The sequence below is a fragment of the Chiloscyllium plagiosum genome, chromosome 23 (genome assembly GCF_004010195.1).
Source record: "Chiloscyllium plagiosum isolate BGI_BamShark_2017 chromosome 23, ASM401019v2, whole genome shotgun sequence".
NCBI lineage: Eukaryota > Metazoa > Chordata > Chondrichthyes > Orectolobiformes > Hemiscylliidae > Chiloscyllium > Chiloscyllium plagiosum.
Window position 1 is genome coordinate 13,219,098 of NC_057732.1, and position 17,184 is coordinate 13,236,281.

Consider the following 17,184-nt stretch of genomic DNA (forward strand, 5'->3'; position numbering starts at 1 on the left):
CAACCTTTTGTGAAATAACTGCACAGTAAAAACTCAAATCCTAACAATGCAAAACCACAGAGAAAATAGAGAGTGAAACCTTTTCAAAGGCATGGGTTCTCCAACTAGTATCATCTAGGGTTCAGTGGTAACATTCTTGCCTTTGAATCAGGATGTTGTATGTTCATACTCTACTCTAAAACTTGAGCCTGCAATTCAGGCTGGTGCTGCAGTGAATTAATGAGGGCATGCTGAATTGTCAGAGGTGCCATCTTTTGCAATGGACACAAAATATCTTTTTGCCTGGATAGAAGAAATTTCACACTTTTTTCATTGAAAATAGAAGTAGATTTCTCCCTGGTGTACTAGCCAATGTTTATCCTTCAACCAACTTCACAAATGCACATACAGCAGCAGGATGTATTCATTATCATATTTACATTGGTAGGACCTTGCTATATTGAAATTGGCCACTGTATTGTTTACACCACAGTGATGATGATATTTTAAACAACTGATTTACTGGCAGTAAAGTGTTTCAGGGCATTCTGATGTTCATAGAATCCCTACAGTGTGGAAACAGGTCATTTGGCCACACCAACCCTCTTGAAGAGTATCTCATCCAGACCCATTCCCCTACCCTATTACTCTACATTTCCCCTAACTAATACACCTAACCTACACATTCTTGAACACTCCGGACAATTTAGCTTGGCCAGTTCACCTAACCTACACACCTTTGGACTGTTGTGAAATGTCTTGTCAAAATGAATTAGGAATATGTTGATAATCTCAAACAGAGTAACCAACCAAATGGCTGCTCTTGGAGTATATAAGTTTGACCCTGTTCCTGATTGAGGAACATATGAAATAGAGATCAATTGATGTTTAAACCTATTTATTTCACAGACAATGCACTCTTTCATCAATTGCAAAGGTTACAAAAAACACATTTGAAATTCATTAGCTTAACACTCAAGATAAATCTCTAAACTATCACCTAAATAACTCCATATCCAGTAGTTAATTCTGACCAGTGTGATGTGCCCTGAGTTTAACAACCCCCATCTGGTGGAAGAGCAGTGAAATATTGGTGTCAATAACCCCACTGTTGCTGTTTTGTTCCTATCACTGCCCTATGTTTGACCCACTGTTTTGAGTGGGTGGACAGGAAATTAATTGGAGTTCTCATTTAAATACAAGGATAAGGCCTGATAATATCATCCAATCAATAATATTAAGTAGGGGCTCAAGCAGGCATCGACTTCCCCACTTGAGCACACCTGAGAAAAAAAGCTCAGAAGACAAGTTAAAACTATTTTGCAAGCTTTCTTGTTGGCCAGTGAGTGGGTTGGACAGCATGAAGCTTTTTGTGTTCTTTGAACTGGGAGATGCTCTCTCCCTGATTACTGGATGATCACTCTATTGTAACTCTGTTCACATCCCTCCCCTATACCCCCAGTCCCTATTGTGGCTCTATTCAGTTATTCCTAAGGTGTCCAATTTATCAATGTTCTTGGGACAAATCAGGACAAACAATATTGCAAACTCTTGTGATGATGCTGTTCCTTTAACAAGGAAATGTTGTGCTTGTTTGTTTTTAGGATCTTGTAAAAAATACATGTTCTGAAACATCTGAATTTGGATGGGTTTTAGGGCCAAATTGATTATAGCTAATAGATATGACCTCGGGCAAAAGGCTTTTAAGTGTTTAAAAACACTTGTATAATGAAAGGGGAGTGGCTAGTTCTCCCAGTTCAGCTTTTCTCTGGTTTGATTTGGTTTTGGCAGTCTGGCTATTTGCTGAAAGCAGTCACGCAGTTTAAAAAGCTACTGGACTCAAAGAAGCAGGGCCAGGCTACTCCTTCTCTCTCTCTCCTGTAAGACGCTGTGTTTGATTTTTACCTTTTGTGCCAAGAGGTGTATATGGGGATTGTTGCAAGTATTTGGAACAGCATTAATTTGGGATGATTTGGGTCTTTGGATATTAAGTTATTCAGTATTCTGTTTGTTTTTGTGTTTCTTTGGGTAACATTTTAAATAAATCCTGTTTTGTTTTAAACAAATGTTTGACCAACTGTATCCCTCATGGAATTTGAGTTACCCACCTGCTTTAAAATGACTGGCACAGTTAGGGTCTGGGCTACTTTCTTGAAATGTTTTGAGGGGGTCTGGCCTGATCTATAACAGATTGATGTCTCTTTGTGGGATTTGTTCTCTAGTTTCAAAATGGGATTAGGGTTGTTGGACTTGAAGGCAACAAATGGTAGGTGTTACTGTATTTTATTCTTGGTGTTGAAATTGGTTGGTTTAAACAATGCTTGTGATTGCAATGCTCTTTCAGTCACCAAGAGTTTTCTGGGTGTGGAAGAAGTGACTTTGGGGGTTTTGCAAAGGATGAATAAAGCCAAGTTGTTGGAATTAGTAAACAAGCTGGGGTTGGAGCTGCCTCCTTCCATAAAGAAAGGAGAGATAATTACAGCAATAGCTCAGTATTTAAAGTTGCTGGAAACACCACCACAAATCTTTAGAGATGGTTAAAATTCAATTGGAAATGAAGCAGTTTGAGTCAGATGCAAAAGACAAGAGTAGGGTAACAGAAATTTAACAACTTGAATTAAGGTTAAAAACAGAAAAGTGTTTGAATTTCAGAAATTTGCACTTAGACAGGAAAGTCAGCTGAAAAGGATGGAGTTGAAGGCTGAAGATAAGCTTAGTGAGGATGAACCAACCCATATAGCCAAAGGCCTCATGAGAAACAGTTTAAATATATTCAAGTATTGCCTAAATTTGATGAGAAGGATGTGGAAGCCTTTTTCATCTAATTTGAAGAGGTGGCTAAACAAATGTGGTGGCCAGTGACCATGTTGGTTTTGTTGGTCCAAACAAAACTTGTTGATCCAAACAAAACTTGTTGATATGGCTTGGGAGGTATTCACACCACTATCAGAGGAGGCATCTTGGGTGAAAAGCCTGCAGACAATCCATTAGGAATCTAAGAAGGGACCCTAGTCAAATCTACATTAAGTCTGAAAAGATCAAATGAAGTAATTTTGATAGGTGGATAAAGGTATTAAAAATAGAGCAAACCTATGATACTCTTAGACAATTTTGGGATTCAAAAATTCACTCCCTGAAGTATTGAGAACCAATATGGAAGAGCAGAGTTAAAACAGCAAGGTTAGTAGCTGAAATGGCTGATGATTGAGTTGGGCCATAAATCAAAGGTTGGCTTCCAAAATCAATTTCAATCCATGAAGGATAGAAATTGAGGAAAAAAGATTCACAAGTGGGAACGGAAAGGTAGATCTTGGTGAAGATCATAAGGATAACTTATCAGAGTGAAAAGGAAACCCTTGAAGGGGAAAGAGAAGTTGAAAAGCTCCAGTGAGTTTTCACTGCAATAAAGTAGGTCAATGAAATCTCAGCGTTGGTGGGTTAGGAAAAGTACTGGAAAGTCAGATGTAGGAAAACAGGATAAGCCAATGAATGTCATTGGAGTGGTAATGGAAAGCACAGTGGAGGCTAAAAAGCTGCACCAGAGAGCATAAGCTGGTCGGAGATTGGTTAAGGAGGAAGTGCCTGATCATCTTAAGCCTTGAAGGTAAAGTTTATTAACTTCGGTCAGGAGCAGCAGATAGAGATTACAATATTAAAAGATGCAGGATCCCCTCAATCTGTGGTGTTGAAAGATGAGATATGTACTTTTGAAGAAAAAGTACAAGTAATGGAAATTCACAATGAGCCAAGAAAGTGCTGTATTATGTAAAATGTCCAATGAAGAGTGGACAACACTCCACTCCAGGAATACAATTTTTCCTTGCTAATGATATACCTGGTTCACCATAGGAGCGCTACCTACTGTAGTTGAAAAGCCTGTGGAAACTCAGACAACTGAACTATTACAGGATACATCCTGGGATTTTTCCTGACTGTGGAAACGTGGTCACAAAGTCACTATTGAAGCAGGAGAGATCAGAGTACAGTTAAGGTTGAAGTGGAATTAGCAGAGATCCTGTTTCATCAGATGGTTGACATAAACCAAGAGCAGATAGATGACAAAGTATTCATCTTCAGCTTAGATAAATTAACTGAGTTACAGCAGAAAGATTAAAATTTTAAAGGAATTGTATCACAAGGCACATGCAGAAATAAAAGCCGAATATATCCTTGAATGTTATCTTAAAAATTGTCTTAATGAGGAAATGGAGACTGCCACGTATCCAGACAGATGAGAAATGGGCAGAAGTTCATCAAGTTGTATTGCCAGTGGGTTATCAAAAGGAAGTGTTGCAAGTGGCACATGAGTTACCCCTAGGGGATCATTTAGGAGTGAGGAAAAACTCAAGCTAAAATACAAAAATATTTTTTACACTCCTGGACTGTACAAGGATATGGTTGAATTTTTCCAGATGTCATACATGTCAGATAATCAGAAAACCACAGGCAGTAATAAAACCTGGACCTTTAGTAGCAATTCCTGCATTTGAAGAACCTTTTATAAGTGTCTTAATTGATTATGTAGAGCCCCTACCTAAAACAGGAAGTAGGAATCAGTATTTGTTAACAATGATAATGTGTTCACTCGATTTCCAGAGGCCGTTCCATTACGCAATATCACAGCTAAAAGGATTGTCGAGGAATTACTCAATTATCTCTAGATACGGACTATCCACAGAGATACAATCAGCTCAAGGGTCAAACTTTGAAGTTATTCAAGGATGTTATGGACAGTTTAGGAATAAAACAATTCAAACCTACAGGATACCATCCAGAGTCACAGCGAGCACTAGACAGGTGGCATCAGACATCAGGGCTTATAGTCAAGACTATCCAGGTAATTGGGATAAGGGAATTCCGTTTGTGCTTTTCGTGTTCAGAGATGGACCAAATTAATCAACCAAATTCAGTCCATTTGAATTACATTTTGGGCATGAAGTGAGAGGACTGTTTAAAAGTTGATTGAGAAATTGGTAAGTCAGAATTCAGAGATTACATATTTGGACTATCAAATTTTCAGGAACAATTAAATAGAGCAGGGGAGTTCGCAAGACAGCATGTAAAAGTATCACCGCATACAATGAAACAGGAAGCAGATAAGAAATCAAAAACTTGTAATTTTGCTATCAGGGATAAGGTGTTCATGCACCTTTTTAAAAGCAAGATTTAGTAGACCTTAACAAATTGAAAGGGAATGGAGTAAGGTGAACTATTTGATAAGACCTCCAGCCAGAAAGAAATCTCACAGGGTGTGTCATGAGAATTTGCTTAAAAGGTATTTTGACAGGGAAGGAAAGTCAAAAGAGATTGTTATTGGTTACAACAGAAGGAAGAACCAATTTCAGAGGATTCTGAATTGGACATTCCTCAAATTAAATTGGGATAAATTATTGGGTTACCTTCCAGTGGAAAATCAAAAGATTTTAATCTTTTTGTAAGAGTTATTACTATCACATGGGGAGATATGTGGAAATAAACTTGGAAGTACAAAGTTAATTATGCATGATGTAGATATAGGAGATGCTGCTCCAATTAAGCAACATCCTTACAGGCATAACCTTCTAAAGTTGGCACAGGTTCAAAAGGAGATTGAATGCAAGCTCCAAGGTGACACAATCGAAGTGAGTTGCAGTGACTGGAGCTCTCCCATCGTAATCGTGCCAAAACCAGGTGGTACCCAATGGTTGTATGTGAACTATCACAAAGTCAATGCAGTTACAAAGACTGTTGCATATCTAATTTTGTTTGGGAAAACTGTTGAGAATGTGGACAAAGGTAAAAATCACACATCATCAGGTCATAGTCCAACAGGTTCATTTGAAAGCACTAGCTTTTGAAGCGCTGCCTCTTCCTGTTCCACAATCACCTGATGAAGAGGTGGCTTTTGTACCGCCGAATGGACTGTGTCATTTTAAAGTCATACCATTTGGTATGAAAAATGCGCCAGCCATATTTGAGACCAACCAATAAGGTCACTGCCAAATTACCCATCTCTGTCGTACATATAGATTACATGGTGATTTTTAGTCACGTGCACAGAGTGAACATTTATAACATTTATCAGACTTGTTTGAACGACTTCGGAAACTAAGATTGGTGATAAACCAACAAGCCAGATACCATCAGGAGGTGGAGAAGTTGACATTTCAGGTGTTACCCAGGGTTACAACTGAAACGTTGATTTTTTTTTTCCACCACCTGATGCTTCCTGGCTTGCTGTGTTCTTCCAGTCTCCTGCCTATCTATTTTGGATTCCAGCATCTGCAGTTTTCTTTGTCTCTAACTTGGTGATAAACCTCGCTAAAAGTGAATTTACCAAAGTCCAAGTCACCTTCATAAGGCATGTTATTGGACATGGACAAATGGCCCCACGGGCTGCAAAGACAAAGTTATAATACCATCGACAAAAAGAGCAGTACTACAGTTCCTGAGATGGAGTGGATTTTATCAAAAATTCACTCCAAATTTTAGCAGTGTAGCTGCTCCACTCACTGAATTGCTAAAGAATGGCAAGAAGTTTCAGTGGACTGTCAGAAGGCATTTTACAGCCTGCATGCTGTTAATCACTGATCTAGTATTAGCCACACCTAATTACGCAAAGCCATTCAAGGTGGCTATCAATGCAAGTGATGTGGGTGTCAGTGCTGTGCTCTTGCAGGAAGATGACGAGAAGGTAAAAAGACCCATAAGGTATTTCTCCAGCAAAATTGAACATTCATCAGAAATATTCAACAGTTGAGAAGGAGACTTTTGGCTTGGTGTTGGTGTTACAGCATTTCAATATTTATATTACCAGTAACATATCTAAGACAATCATATGCACTGATCATAACCCATTGAAGTTTGTGAAGAAATTTAAGGACAAAAATGCCAGACTGTTTAGATGGAGCTTGTTACACCCATTCAATTTGAAAATTGTGGCAAGTCAAGAAAATGTGATTGCCGAAGCATTGTCGAGACGTGAATGAGAAACTGAGGCAATCAGTGGCCGGAGTAAAGCAGACTGAAAATAAAAGTAGTGCATGTTTGCATGATTATTGTCAATGTATTGTGTATGTGTGTTGTAGAGTACTAACTATTTCAGATTAAAGGGTTTTAAAATGTAACCATCTTTGGATGTTGGTTTTTTTTAAGGGCGGAGGTGTGATGATGCTGCACCTTTAACAAGGTTATGTTGTCCTTGTTTTCCTTTTCAGGAGGTGATAAGACTACAGGTTCCGAAAAGTCTGGGCTTGGATGGTTTTAGGACCAATGTTATTATAGCTAATAGATACTACCTCAAGCAAAAGGCTTTTCAGTGAAAAAAAAACACTTGTACAAAGAAAGGGGAGTTTAGATGAGAGAGGTGTTGGAAAAGCACAGCAGGTCAGGTAGCATCCGAGGAGCAGGAAAATCGACATTTCGGGCAAAAGCCCTTCATCAGGAATGAAAGGGGCGTGGCCAGTTCTCCCAGCTCAGCTTATCTCTGGTTTGGTTTGGTTTTGGCAGTCTGGCTATTCACTAAAAGCAGTCAGGGTGTTGAAAAAGCTGCTGGACCCAAAGAAGCAGGTCAAGGCTGATCCTCCTCTCTCTCTTTGACATCTCTCCTACAAGATCCTGTGTTTGATTTTACCTTTTATGCCAAGGGATTGTTGCAAGTATTTGGAACAGCATCATTAATTTGGGATGATCTGTTGAGTTTTCAGATAGGTTAAGGTGTTCAGAATTCTGTTCTCTTTTGTATATGTTTCATTCAGTTATCTTGTTAATATATTCTGTATTGTTTAAAACTACGTGGTTTGACCAACTTCATCCCTCCTGGAATATCTGTGTTACCTGCCTGCTTAAAGCACTTGGCAAAATTAGAGTCTGGGCTACTTTCTTGAAATGTTTTGAGGGGGCCTGCTCTGGTCTATAACACATTATTAATCTCTCTCCCACAGTCACCAATGATCGATATAAAGTTTGAATATTTGTTCTGACTTTTAGTTACACATCTTTTGAGACAAGTTCTTGGTGGTCTGCTAATATTATTTCATGTTGGCTGGATAATTTCATTTCATGCCTCTCATTAATCCCCAAATCTATTTGCTCTTCGGCTTTTTATAATCAAAGCAAATCAATACTTTTGTTATCTGGCTGATAACCAGAGAGAAAATGTTGGTGCAGTGTATGGCATTGGTTTTATTTCCATTATTAAAGTGAATAAAACACACTCCTCAATCTATCTATTTTGGTTCCTATTCAAAAGGCCATTATATTACATTTATTCATATCAAAATCTGCTATTCCCTGGCACATCAGATTGTTCTGATTTTCTGTAATGTTCTTAGTTTTCTTGACACTCATTGAATCAATAGAGCTATTTGTTCTGTGTTTTAACTGTAAATCAGAAGAAATCCAGGCCTAGCTTGTTGTGGCGAGGAGATTTTTATTACTTCGCTGCCATTCTCCACATTGTCTATATTTAAAATGGAGTGAAGATCCAGAACAAACTCTTTGGAATTCTATGCTCTCTTGCCAGAGCTTTTCTAAATTATCATCACCTTATGCTTTCTATTTCTGAGCCGGTTTTCAATCCAGTTGCATAATTTGGCTCAGTGAAGGTATCTACAGTGACCTGGCCATCATTTATCCTTTACCCAACATCTAAAACTATTTATTTTGTTGTACATTGCATGGCTGTAAGTGGGACTTGTTGGCAAAATGGTTGCTGCAATTTTTGTTACAATAAAGTTAGTTCTTGCTGGTGTATATTTTAACACTAGATACTGTCGTCTATATATTTTTTACTTACTCAAATGATATTAGTCATTTTGTAAGGTCTGGCTATTCTCTTCTACATCACGTGATAATCTCTGATTACCTGATTAAGACAGTATACTATGTACAATTTCTCTAAGCATTTCCTCACCATCCATGTTAGACTTGAACATAATTTTATCCACTAAATGTTAATACAAGTTTATCTGCATAGTAAAGAGGAGCAGACTAGTCAAAGAGAAAAGCAATTTCTTTAAAATCTTTGTGAAATTTGTAACTGTTTTTAAGAATGTTTGTTTAGAAAGGACTTTTAAGAACTTGCATCAATTGCAAAGTGCTCGATTGTCTTTTTTTGAATAATAAGATTTATTTGTCCATGAGACATCAGAACGTTTGAGCTGGAAGTAATGCCACCAGCAAAAGCAGTTAACATATCAAAGTTGTAATCAGCATACGTATGTAGAAGCTTTTGGAACCATTGTGTGAGTGTGCTAAAAAGGTCTCAAACCTGGGAGGCTGAGTAACTTGGAGACACTAAAGTATCAAGTATTTTTGCCAGAAGTGGCAAAGCCATAAATCAAATATCATTGGGGAGGCAATGGCCTAGTTGTATTATTAATCCAGAAATTCAGCTGATATTATGGGGTGGCATGATGGCTCAGTGGTTAGCACTGTTGTTTCACAGTGCCAGGGACCTGGGTTCGATTTCCGCCTCAGGCAACTGTCTGGAGTTTGCACATCCTCCCCATGCCTGTGTGGGTTTCCTCCCACAATCCAAAGATGTGCAGGTTAGGTTAATTGGTCATGTTAAAATTGCCCATAGTGTTCAGGGATGTGTAGGTTAGGCATATTAGTCTGGGGTAAATGTAGAGCAGTAGGGGCATGGGTCTGGGTGGGTTATTCTTCGGAGGGTCGGTGTGGACTTGTTGAGCCAAAGGGCCTGTTTGCGTACTGTAGGGATTCTATATCATTCTATATTCCACCATAAAAATCTGGAATTAAGAGCCTCATGATGGTTGTAGATCCATTGTTGATTATCAGGAAAATCCATCTGGTTCACTAATGTCCTTCAGGGAAGGAAACACCCATCCTTAACTGGTCTGGCTTACATGTGACTCCAGACACAAGGACTGTGGTTGACTCTTAACTGCCCTCTGGATTATTAGTGATGGGCAATAAATGCTGGCCTAGCCAGCAATGCCCTTTATCCTATGAATTAATTTTTAAAAATCTGGTTCACTAATATCCTTCAGGAATGGAAATCGGCCATCCTCACCTAGTCCGGCTTGGATATGACTCCAGACCCACAGCAATGTGGTTGACTCTCACCTGCCCTTTGAAGTGGCACAACAAGCCATTCGGTTGTATCAATCACTACAAATCATCAAACAACTGAAATCCGAAGGTCAATGCTGAACGGCCTAAGTATGGGAAAGGCAACGGCAGGAAAGCCCTGCAAAGTCCTTGCAAAGTCGTCCTTACTAACGTGGAGGCTAGTGCCAAAACTGGGAGAGTTGTCTCTCAGACTAGTCAAGCAACAGCTTGACTTTGTCATACTTATGGATTCATACCTTACAGATAATATTCCAGACATCATCATTGTCACCATCCTGGATATGTGCTGTCCAACCAGCAGGATAGATCTAACAGAGGTGGTAGCATAGTGGTATACAGTTGGGAGGGAGTTCACTCTGGACACTATGAAGTTTCATGGCTTCAAGTTAAACATGGACAAGGAAACCTCCTGCTGATTATCACATCCTCTCAATTGATGAATCCATACTCCTCCGTGTGGAACAATACTTGGAAGAAGCACTGAGAGTGACAAGAGTGCAAAATGTACTCTGGGTGAGGGATTTCAGTGTCCACCACCAAGAGTGGTTCGGCAGCAGGACTACTGATTGAGCTAGTCTGGTCATAAAGGACGTAGCTGCCAGACAGGTGGTACAACTGGTGCCAGCAAGAAAGAAAAACATGCTTGACCTCATCCTTACCTAATCTGCCAGCTGCAAATGCATCTGTCCATGATATTATCAGTAAGAGTGACTACCACACCATCCTTTTAGAGACTAAGTCCCACCTTCACAATTAGAATACCTTCCATCGTGTTGTGTGGCACTATTGCTGTGCAAGATGGGACAGACTTTGAATAAATCTAGCAACTCAAGATTGGCCATCTATGACATGCAGTGGGCCATCAATAGTAGCAGAATTGCACTCCAGCAAAATCTGTAATCTCATGGTCAGGCATAATTCCCAAATCCACCATTACCATCAGGCCAGGGAATAACCTGGTTCAGTGGTGAATATAGGAGGAGTACCAGGAGCAGCACCATGTAAACATAAAAATGAGGTGTCTACCTGGTGAAGCTGCCAAATAGGAATACTTGCATGTCAAACATCATAAGTAACAAGTGGTAGACAAAGCTAAGCGATCCCACAACCAACTGATCAAATCTAAGCTCTGCAGTCCTGCCAGATCCAGTTGTGAATGGTGATGGACAATTAAACCTCTTACTGGAGGAGGAAGCTCTAAAAATATTCCCATCACCAATGATGGGAGAGCCCAGTCAGTGCAAATCATAAGGCTGAAGCATTTGTAACAATCTTCAGCCAGAAATATTGAGTGAATGATCCATCTTGGTTTCCTCCAGTAGTCCCCGCCATCACAGTTACCAGTCTTCTGCCAAATTGATTCATTTCACATGATATTAAGAAACAGTTGAAAGTTCTGGATATTGGAAAGTCTATGGCCCTGACAAAAGTTTGGCAATAGTACTGAAGATTTGTGCTCCAGAATTTGCCACTTGCCAATGTCTTCCAGCCCATTTAAAGCATGACATCTATCTGATAAGGTGGAAAATTGCCCAAGTGCGTCCTATAAACAAAACGCAGGACAAATCCAACCCAGCCAATTCCTGCTCCATCTACTCTCATCAGTAAAGTGTTGGAATGTGTCATTAATGATGCTATCGAACAACACGAGCTCAGCAATAACCTGCTCAAAGACGTTCGGTTTGGGTTCTGCCAGGGTCCTGACAGACTCTGCTCCTAACCTCATTACAGCCTTCATTCAAACATAAACAACATTCCAAATGAGATGATAGGGGGAAAACTCTCCATATTGGTGACAGATCTGGTACATAGAACGATAGTTGTGGTTGTTGAGGTTAGTCATCTCAGCTCCAGGATATCTCTGTTTGGCATTCCTCAGGGCACTGTCCCAGCCCAACCATCTTTAGCTGCTTCATCAATGACCTTCCCTCCATTATGAGGTCAGAAGTGTGGATGTTTGCTGATTATTTCACAACGTTCAACACTATTTGTGACTCCTAAAATACTGAAACAGCCCATCGTCAAACAAAACAGGATCTGGACAATATCCAGGCTTGGACTGACAAGTCGCAAGTAACATTCATGCCACACAAATGCCAGGCAATAAACATCTCCAATAAGAGACAATCTAACTACTGTCCCTTGACATTCAATGGTGTTACCATCATTAAATCCCCCACTATTGACACCCTGGGAGTTACCATTGACCAGAAACTCAACCAGACTCATCACATGAACACAGTGGCTACAAGAACTCAGAGGCTAGGAATACAGTGGTGAGTAACTCACCTGACTCCAAAAAGCCTATCCACCATCTACAAGGCACAATCAGAAGTGTCATAGAATTCTCCTCACTTGTCTGGTTGGGTGCAGCTCCAAGAACACTCAAGAAGCTTACACCATCCAGTACAAAACAGCCCAATTGGCTGGCACCACATCCACAAGCATCTATTCCCTCCACCATCAATGTTCGATAGCAACAGTATGTACTACCTACAAGGTGCACTGCAGAAATTCACTAAACATTCTTAAACAACACTTTCCAAATACACAACTTCTTCCATCTGGAAGGACAAGGGCAGCAGATTCATGGAAACATCACCACATGCTTATTCCCTCCAAGTCAATCATCATCTTGACTTGGAAATATATCACTTGTCCTTCACTGTCGCTGGGTCATAATCCTGCAATTCCCTCCCTAATGGCTTTGTGGGTTGACCCACAGCAGGTGAACTGCAGTGGTTTAAGAAGGCAGCTCACCACCACCTTCTCAAGGGCAACTAGAGATGGGCAATAAATGCTGGCCAGCCAGCAACATTGATGTCCCTTAAATGAATATATATGTAAAAAAATGATTGGTTGGTTAGTTGAAAAGGAATTCTGTGGAGTTATGCCATCAGAACTGAAATAACCCAAGGAAGAGAAAGTTTGTGGATGTGAGCCTTGTTGATATTCATGAAGTGCAGAGGTCAAAGCTATTATCAGATAGCACACTTAAAGTTCTTTGCCTGTTTAAAGAGTAGTATTTATGTGATCTGCGTGGCTATGTAAGACCATGAACACTGAAGGAAATTTCTTGTGGCTTAAAAATTTTTTTTTGCATTAACTACTAAATGTGAAATTCACCTTTTCATTTGAAATGTAATTTCCCTGCCAATACATGCTTAATTTGTATTGATTCCAATTAATTTTAAAGTAAAAGTTTCAAGAAGTGAAATTTTGTTATTAATTTTTTCAGTGACATCTGATAAATGTTGATATTTCAGTTTATGGTTCCTCTCAGATTTCATAGCAATGTGTGGAACTACTAGATTAAGTAACCTTTGCTATAACCTTTTTCTCATTTACTGAATGGTTATCTGGTCTATATCATTCGACCTAGGTGTGTGGGAGAAATTTATTTATCCTTTTAATAATACGAATGACATTTGACATTTATCAAGTGAATTTTTTTCTCTCTGACTGATCTTCCCAAATAATTTTGAATTTTGATCATACCAAATATTTCACTGACATATGCTCTATATTAGGAAGAACTTTACTTTCCACCTAATTATTACTGTATCTGACCTAATAGTGAATGCTGCCAACACTGAGTGTAAACAATGGTTAAGTATCCAAGACCTATAATCCTAGTGAGATTCAAAAATAAAGAATGAGTGAATTACTCACCTATGCTCAAAATTTAGAGAGTGATCGGTGATTTTGCAAATTGTCATTTTCCATTATGAATTGAGAAGGTGATTCCTCCATCTTACTAGCCCCTGACACTAAAAATGGATTAGTCTTTAGTCCAGGAATTTAATTAATATGTCTTTATAATGCTGTAGCAGAAATCTTGCTATTAGACAACTGGTTTGATTCTGCTTTGGTTTTTAGAATGGACCTTCATCCTTCACTAGTAGGTGACAACAGGGTGCTTATTGTCTACTGGCAAAAGACAGTATTGCTTCTTTTCCCATTTGTAAGTGTCCTTTTTCTTCAGCCAGGCATTGCCTTGGGACATGTCAAGCAGAGCAAATGTGGTTTGGTACTCCTCAGAAATGATCAGACATTGCTGGCATTTTAGGATAGAGTTAAGAGCCTCGTTCTTGGATGAAAGTGAGACCCATTCCAACCCATATATGCCCCCCAGAATTTCAAACTCATTCTTTCATTCATTGCTTACATTTCAACAAATACAAAAGTCTGTAAATGTTATTATAGAATACATTTAGAATTGTTACTTAGGCATAACCACAAATCCAATTATTTGTAAAGTTTATCTGCAATTTGCAGACATGTGACTTATTTAAGGCTATTGTGTGCCTACCTTATATGTTAGGCAATATTCACAGAAAGGAATTAGAAGAAAACCAAAACTAACCTGTACATTGCTACATCACAAGGAAAAAGAAACCAGAAAATACAATGTTAATTCAATTTCTGAAATGCATGTATTTCAAACTGTAATCTGCTTACAGAATTTAGAAAACTAAATGATTTTCAGTACTTACTTTTCTTCTGACATTTTGACCTGTAAAATAGAGGTTTTAAAAAATATTTCAAGATTTTTAAAATTGTCTTCAAATATTCACAAGTATGTTGATTTAGTGTACTGTATTCACATTCTATTTTGTAAGCACAATTGTAATATTCTATTGCATAGAATTGCTAGTTCTTGAACTTATTTTTGTTTTGTTTTCAGGTAAAATGTGATCAGATGGTTTGATTGGTGAATGTATTAAGAGTTTGTTCAGGAATTCTCACTAAAGCATGTTTTTTGGTAGCCTGAAAAAAACAGTGAACTGTGGATGCTGGAAGCCAAGACAAAAAATGCTGGAAAACTTGGCAGGTCTGACAGCATTTGTGGAGAGAAAGCAGAGTTAATGCTTTGGGCCCAAAACTTTTTTTGGTCACCTGCCTCATTTTATAGAAGACATAGCTCTGAAATGGAATCAAGACTAACCTCTGAAGTTGACCATACAGTTTTAAAGAGGCACTAAACTGAAGCCCTTCCTGCTCCTTTGAGTTCAGGGGCATAATTTGAAGAAAAATGGTTGAGTTCTCCCAATATTCTGGATTCTATTTCCACTGGCAGAAAAGGAATGTTTGTGGCATCATACTGTATACAGTTGGCTGCTATGTTTAACCCATTTTACAATAATGATTGTACTTCAAGAGTCATTAGCTTTGCATTGGCCTAAAGATGTGACCTTATTCCATAGAAAGGCAAGGTCGCCTATATATGAAATGTTAGCCATCAAATTGCTCTGTCTTATTCATTGGCTCAGTTGCTTCATTATGCCAACACAGGAAAATTTGGGAACACTGCACCAGTAGTTTAGGCCATATTAAACTTCCGCGGATCGACAAGGCATGATTATGTCACACACAGTTTTTAACCCTGCTTTAACTCAGAGTAGGAATTGTAGATATGGAATCCAAAATAGACCTCTATCCCGAGCATGTCTCCCAAGTAGTTTGACTTGTGGGCCTCATTTACACACCTTAATACTGATTCCCAACTGGAATGACCTCACCATTGGTGGGCAGAAAATCAAATCTCATTAGGAAGTAGATGTCAAGACTGTCTCAAACCTAAGGAATTTGGGCACATCAGAAAGTTCCTGAGTAGGGACAGGCAGCTAGGGTTACTAGGAAGAATCAAAGCATTTACAAGCAGCCATAGACATGTTTTTCTTAAACCATAGTTATCTGGCATTTTCTGGCATACTGAGGCCTTGTGGATGTAGGTTTGCTCACTGAGTTGGAAGGTTCACTGAGGACTAAGTTAGACAATAGCTAACATGCCACGCACTTTCCTAAGGGCCTTATTGAGAATAAGTCCCGAATCCTCCTGAGTTGACATTCTGTTTGTGGCTGAATTCAGGAAAGTGTGGAGCAAAGCACACCATTTTAACATTTTCACCTGCACCATTATGCTGAGGACTCAATGGGAAAAGAACAGCAAAAACATTAAATCACATATTTAATGAAATTTGGACATTCATTAATAGCAAAACATTGCTGTTCCAGGAGGTATCCTTCACTTTGGGGCTGTAAAGTTTTCCATTTATACAAACCTTCAGCCTTTAGGAGTCAGAAAGAACTAGATATTTACTTTCATACATACATTGTATTTGTGTTGAGATAGTTTATAGCTTAATGTATAATGCTCCTCAGGTGTGTTTCATGCTTATCATTCTATTTAAGGTCAAACACAGCAGATAAAGTCACTATAATCCTCAGATTATTAACCTAAAACTAATACATGAAATGAAAACCAATTTTTTTGTTTAGTTTGTGACTGCCCAATAATTAGACACACATACTAGCTTGAATAGTTTAGGAGGAGTAACTTTAATGGGAGGAGGAGATCATTTATTCTGTTTGCATGCTATTCTATATAACAGCATTTAATCAATGCTACACTCTAAATAAGTCTATAATAAAGACCTAAGTATTATAGCAGAACTGTTGAGGATGATAGCATATTTTACAAATATGTGAAACATTAAAAATAAAAAAAACCTTACATGTAACATTGTGATTATATTGTCTGTTCACAACAGGTTAAAAATAGCCTTCATTTACAAGGTTAAAACTTGCTTCACCTTAGTTACAGTAAGTTCCTTACAATCTTACCTTACTCTTCTGTTGTGAAGACTAATGAAGAATTGTAATGTAGTGAGAAATAAAGGCAGGTTGTGCATTTATTATTGCTGCTTTTATTCTTGACTTTCCATGAGTGGTTGGTTAAAATAGCACCACATGATTCACATTGCTTTGTCCTGACATTGCAGAGCGTGATTTTCTCTTGTAGTGGTCTAGTAATTTACAAATACTTGCCTCATGTCAGAGGCACATTCCTTTTATAGACAGAATCGATTACTCCATAGACATTGTTATTCACCATGGAGCATATCTGAAGTGACTTTAAATCATCACAGGAAATGGAACTTACTGAGTGGGGAAGATGCAAGTGAGACATTTTTTAAATTTGATGAACCAATAAATGAGCCGTGCCTATTTGTTTGCCTATAGAAACCAATCATATCAACACATGTTTTGGTTTCAAGTAAATCCACTGAGTATACCCAGTTGACCCCACTTGTGCCAGTGTAGAATAAACCCTATTCACTCTGC

General features: G+C 38.6%; 1 protein-coding gene across 2 annotated transcripts in view; it reads right to left on the reverse strand.

Annotated features, from left to right (window-relative positions):
• The window catches only part of LOC122561632 (troponin I, slow skeletal muscle-like), a 39,813-nt gene extending 22,992 nt beyond the window's left edge, over positions 1-16,821 (reverse strand). The window contains exons 1-3 of one of the 2 annotated variants that reach the window (XM_043713568.1): positions 16,684-16,821; positions 14,553-14,572; positions 14,423-14,432 (exon numbers count right to left, since the gene is read on the reverse strand). In XM_043713568.1, coding sequence (XP_043569503.1) covers positions 14,423-14,432; positions 14,553-14,566 — 24 coding nt within the window. In that variant the 5' untranslated portion in view covers positions 14,567-14,572; positions 16,684-16,821. The remainder of the gene's footprint in view (positions 1-14,422; positions 14,433-14,552; positions 14,573-16,683) is intronic. The other variant, XM_043713569.1, reaches the window with a different exon arrangement.
• Positions 16,822-17,184: the final 363 nt, after the last annotated feature.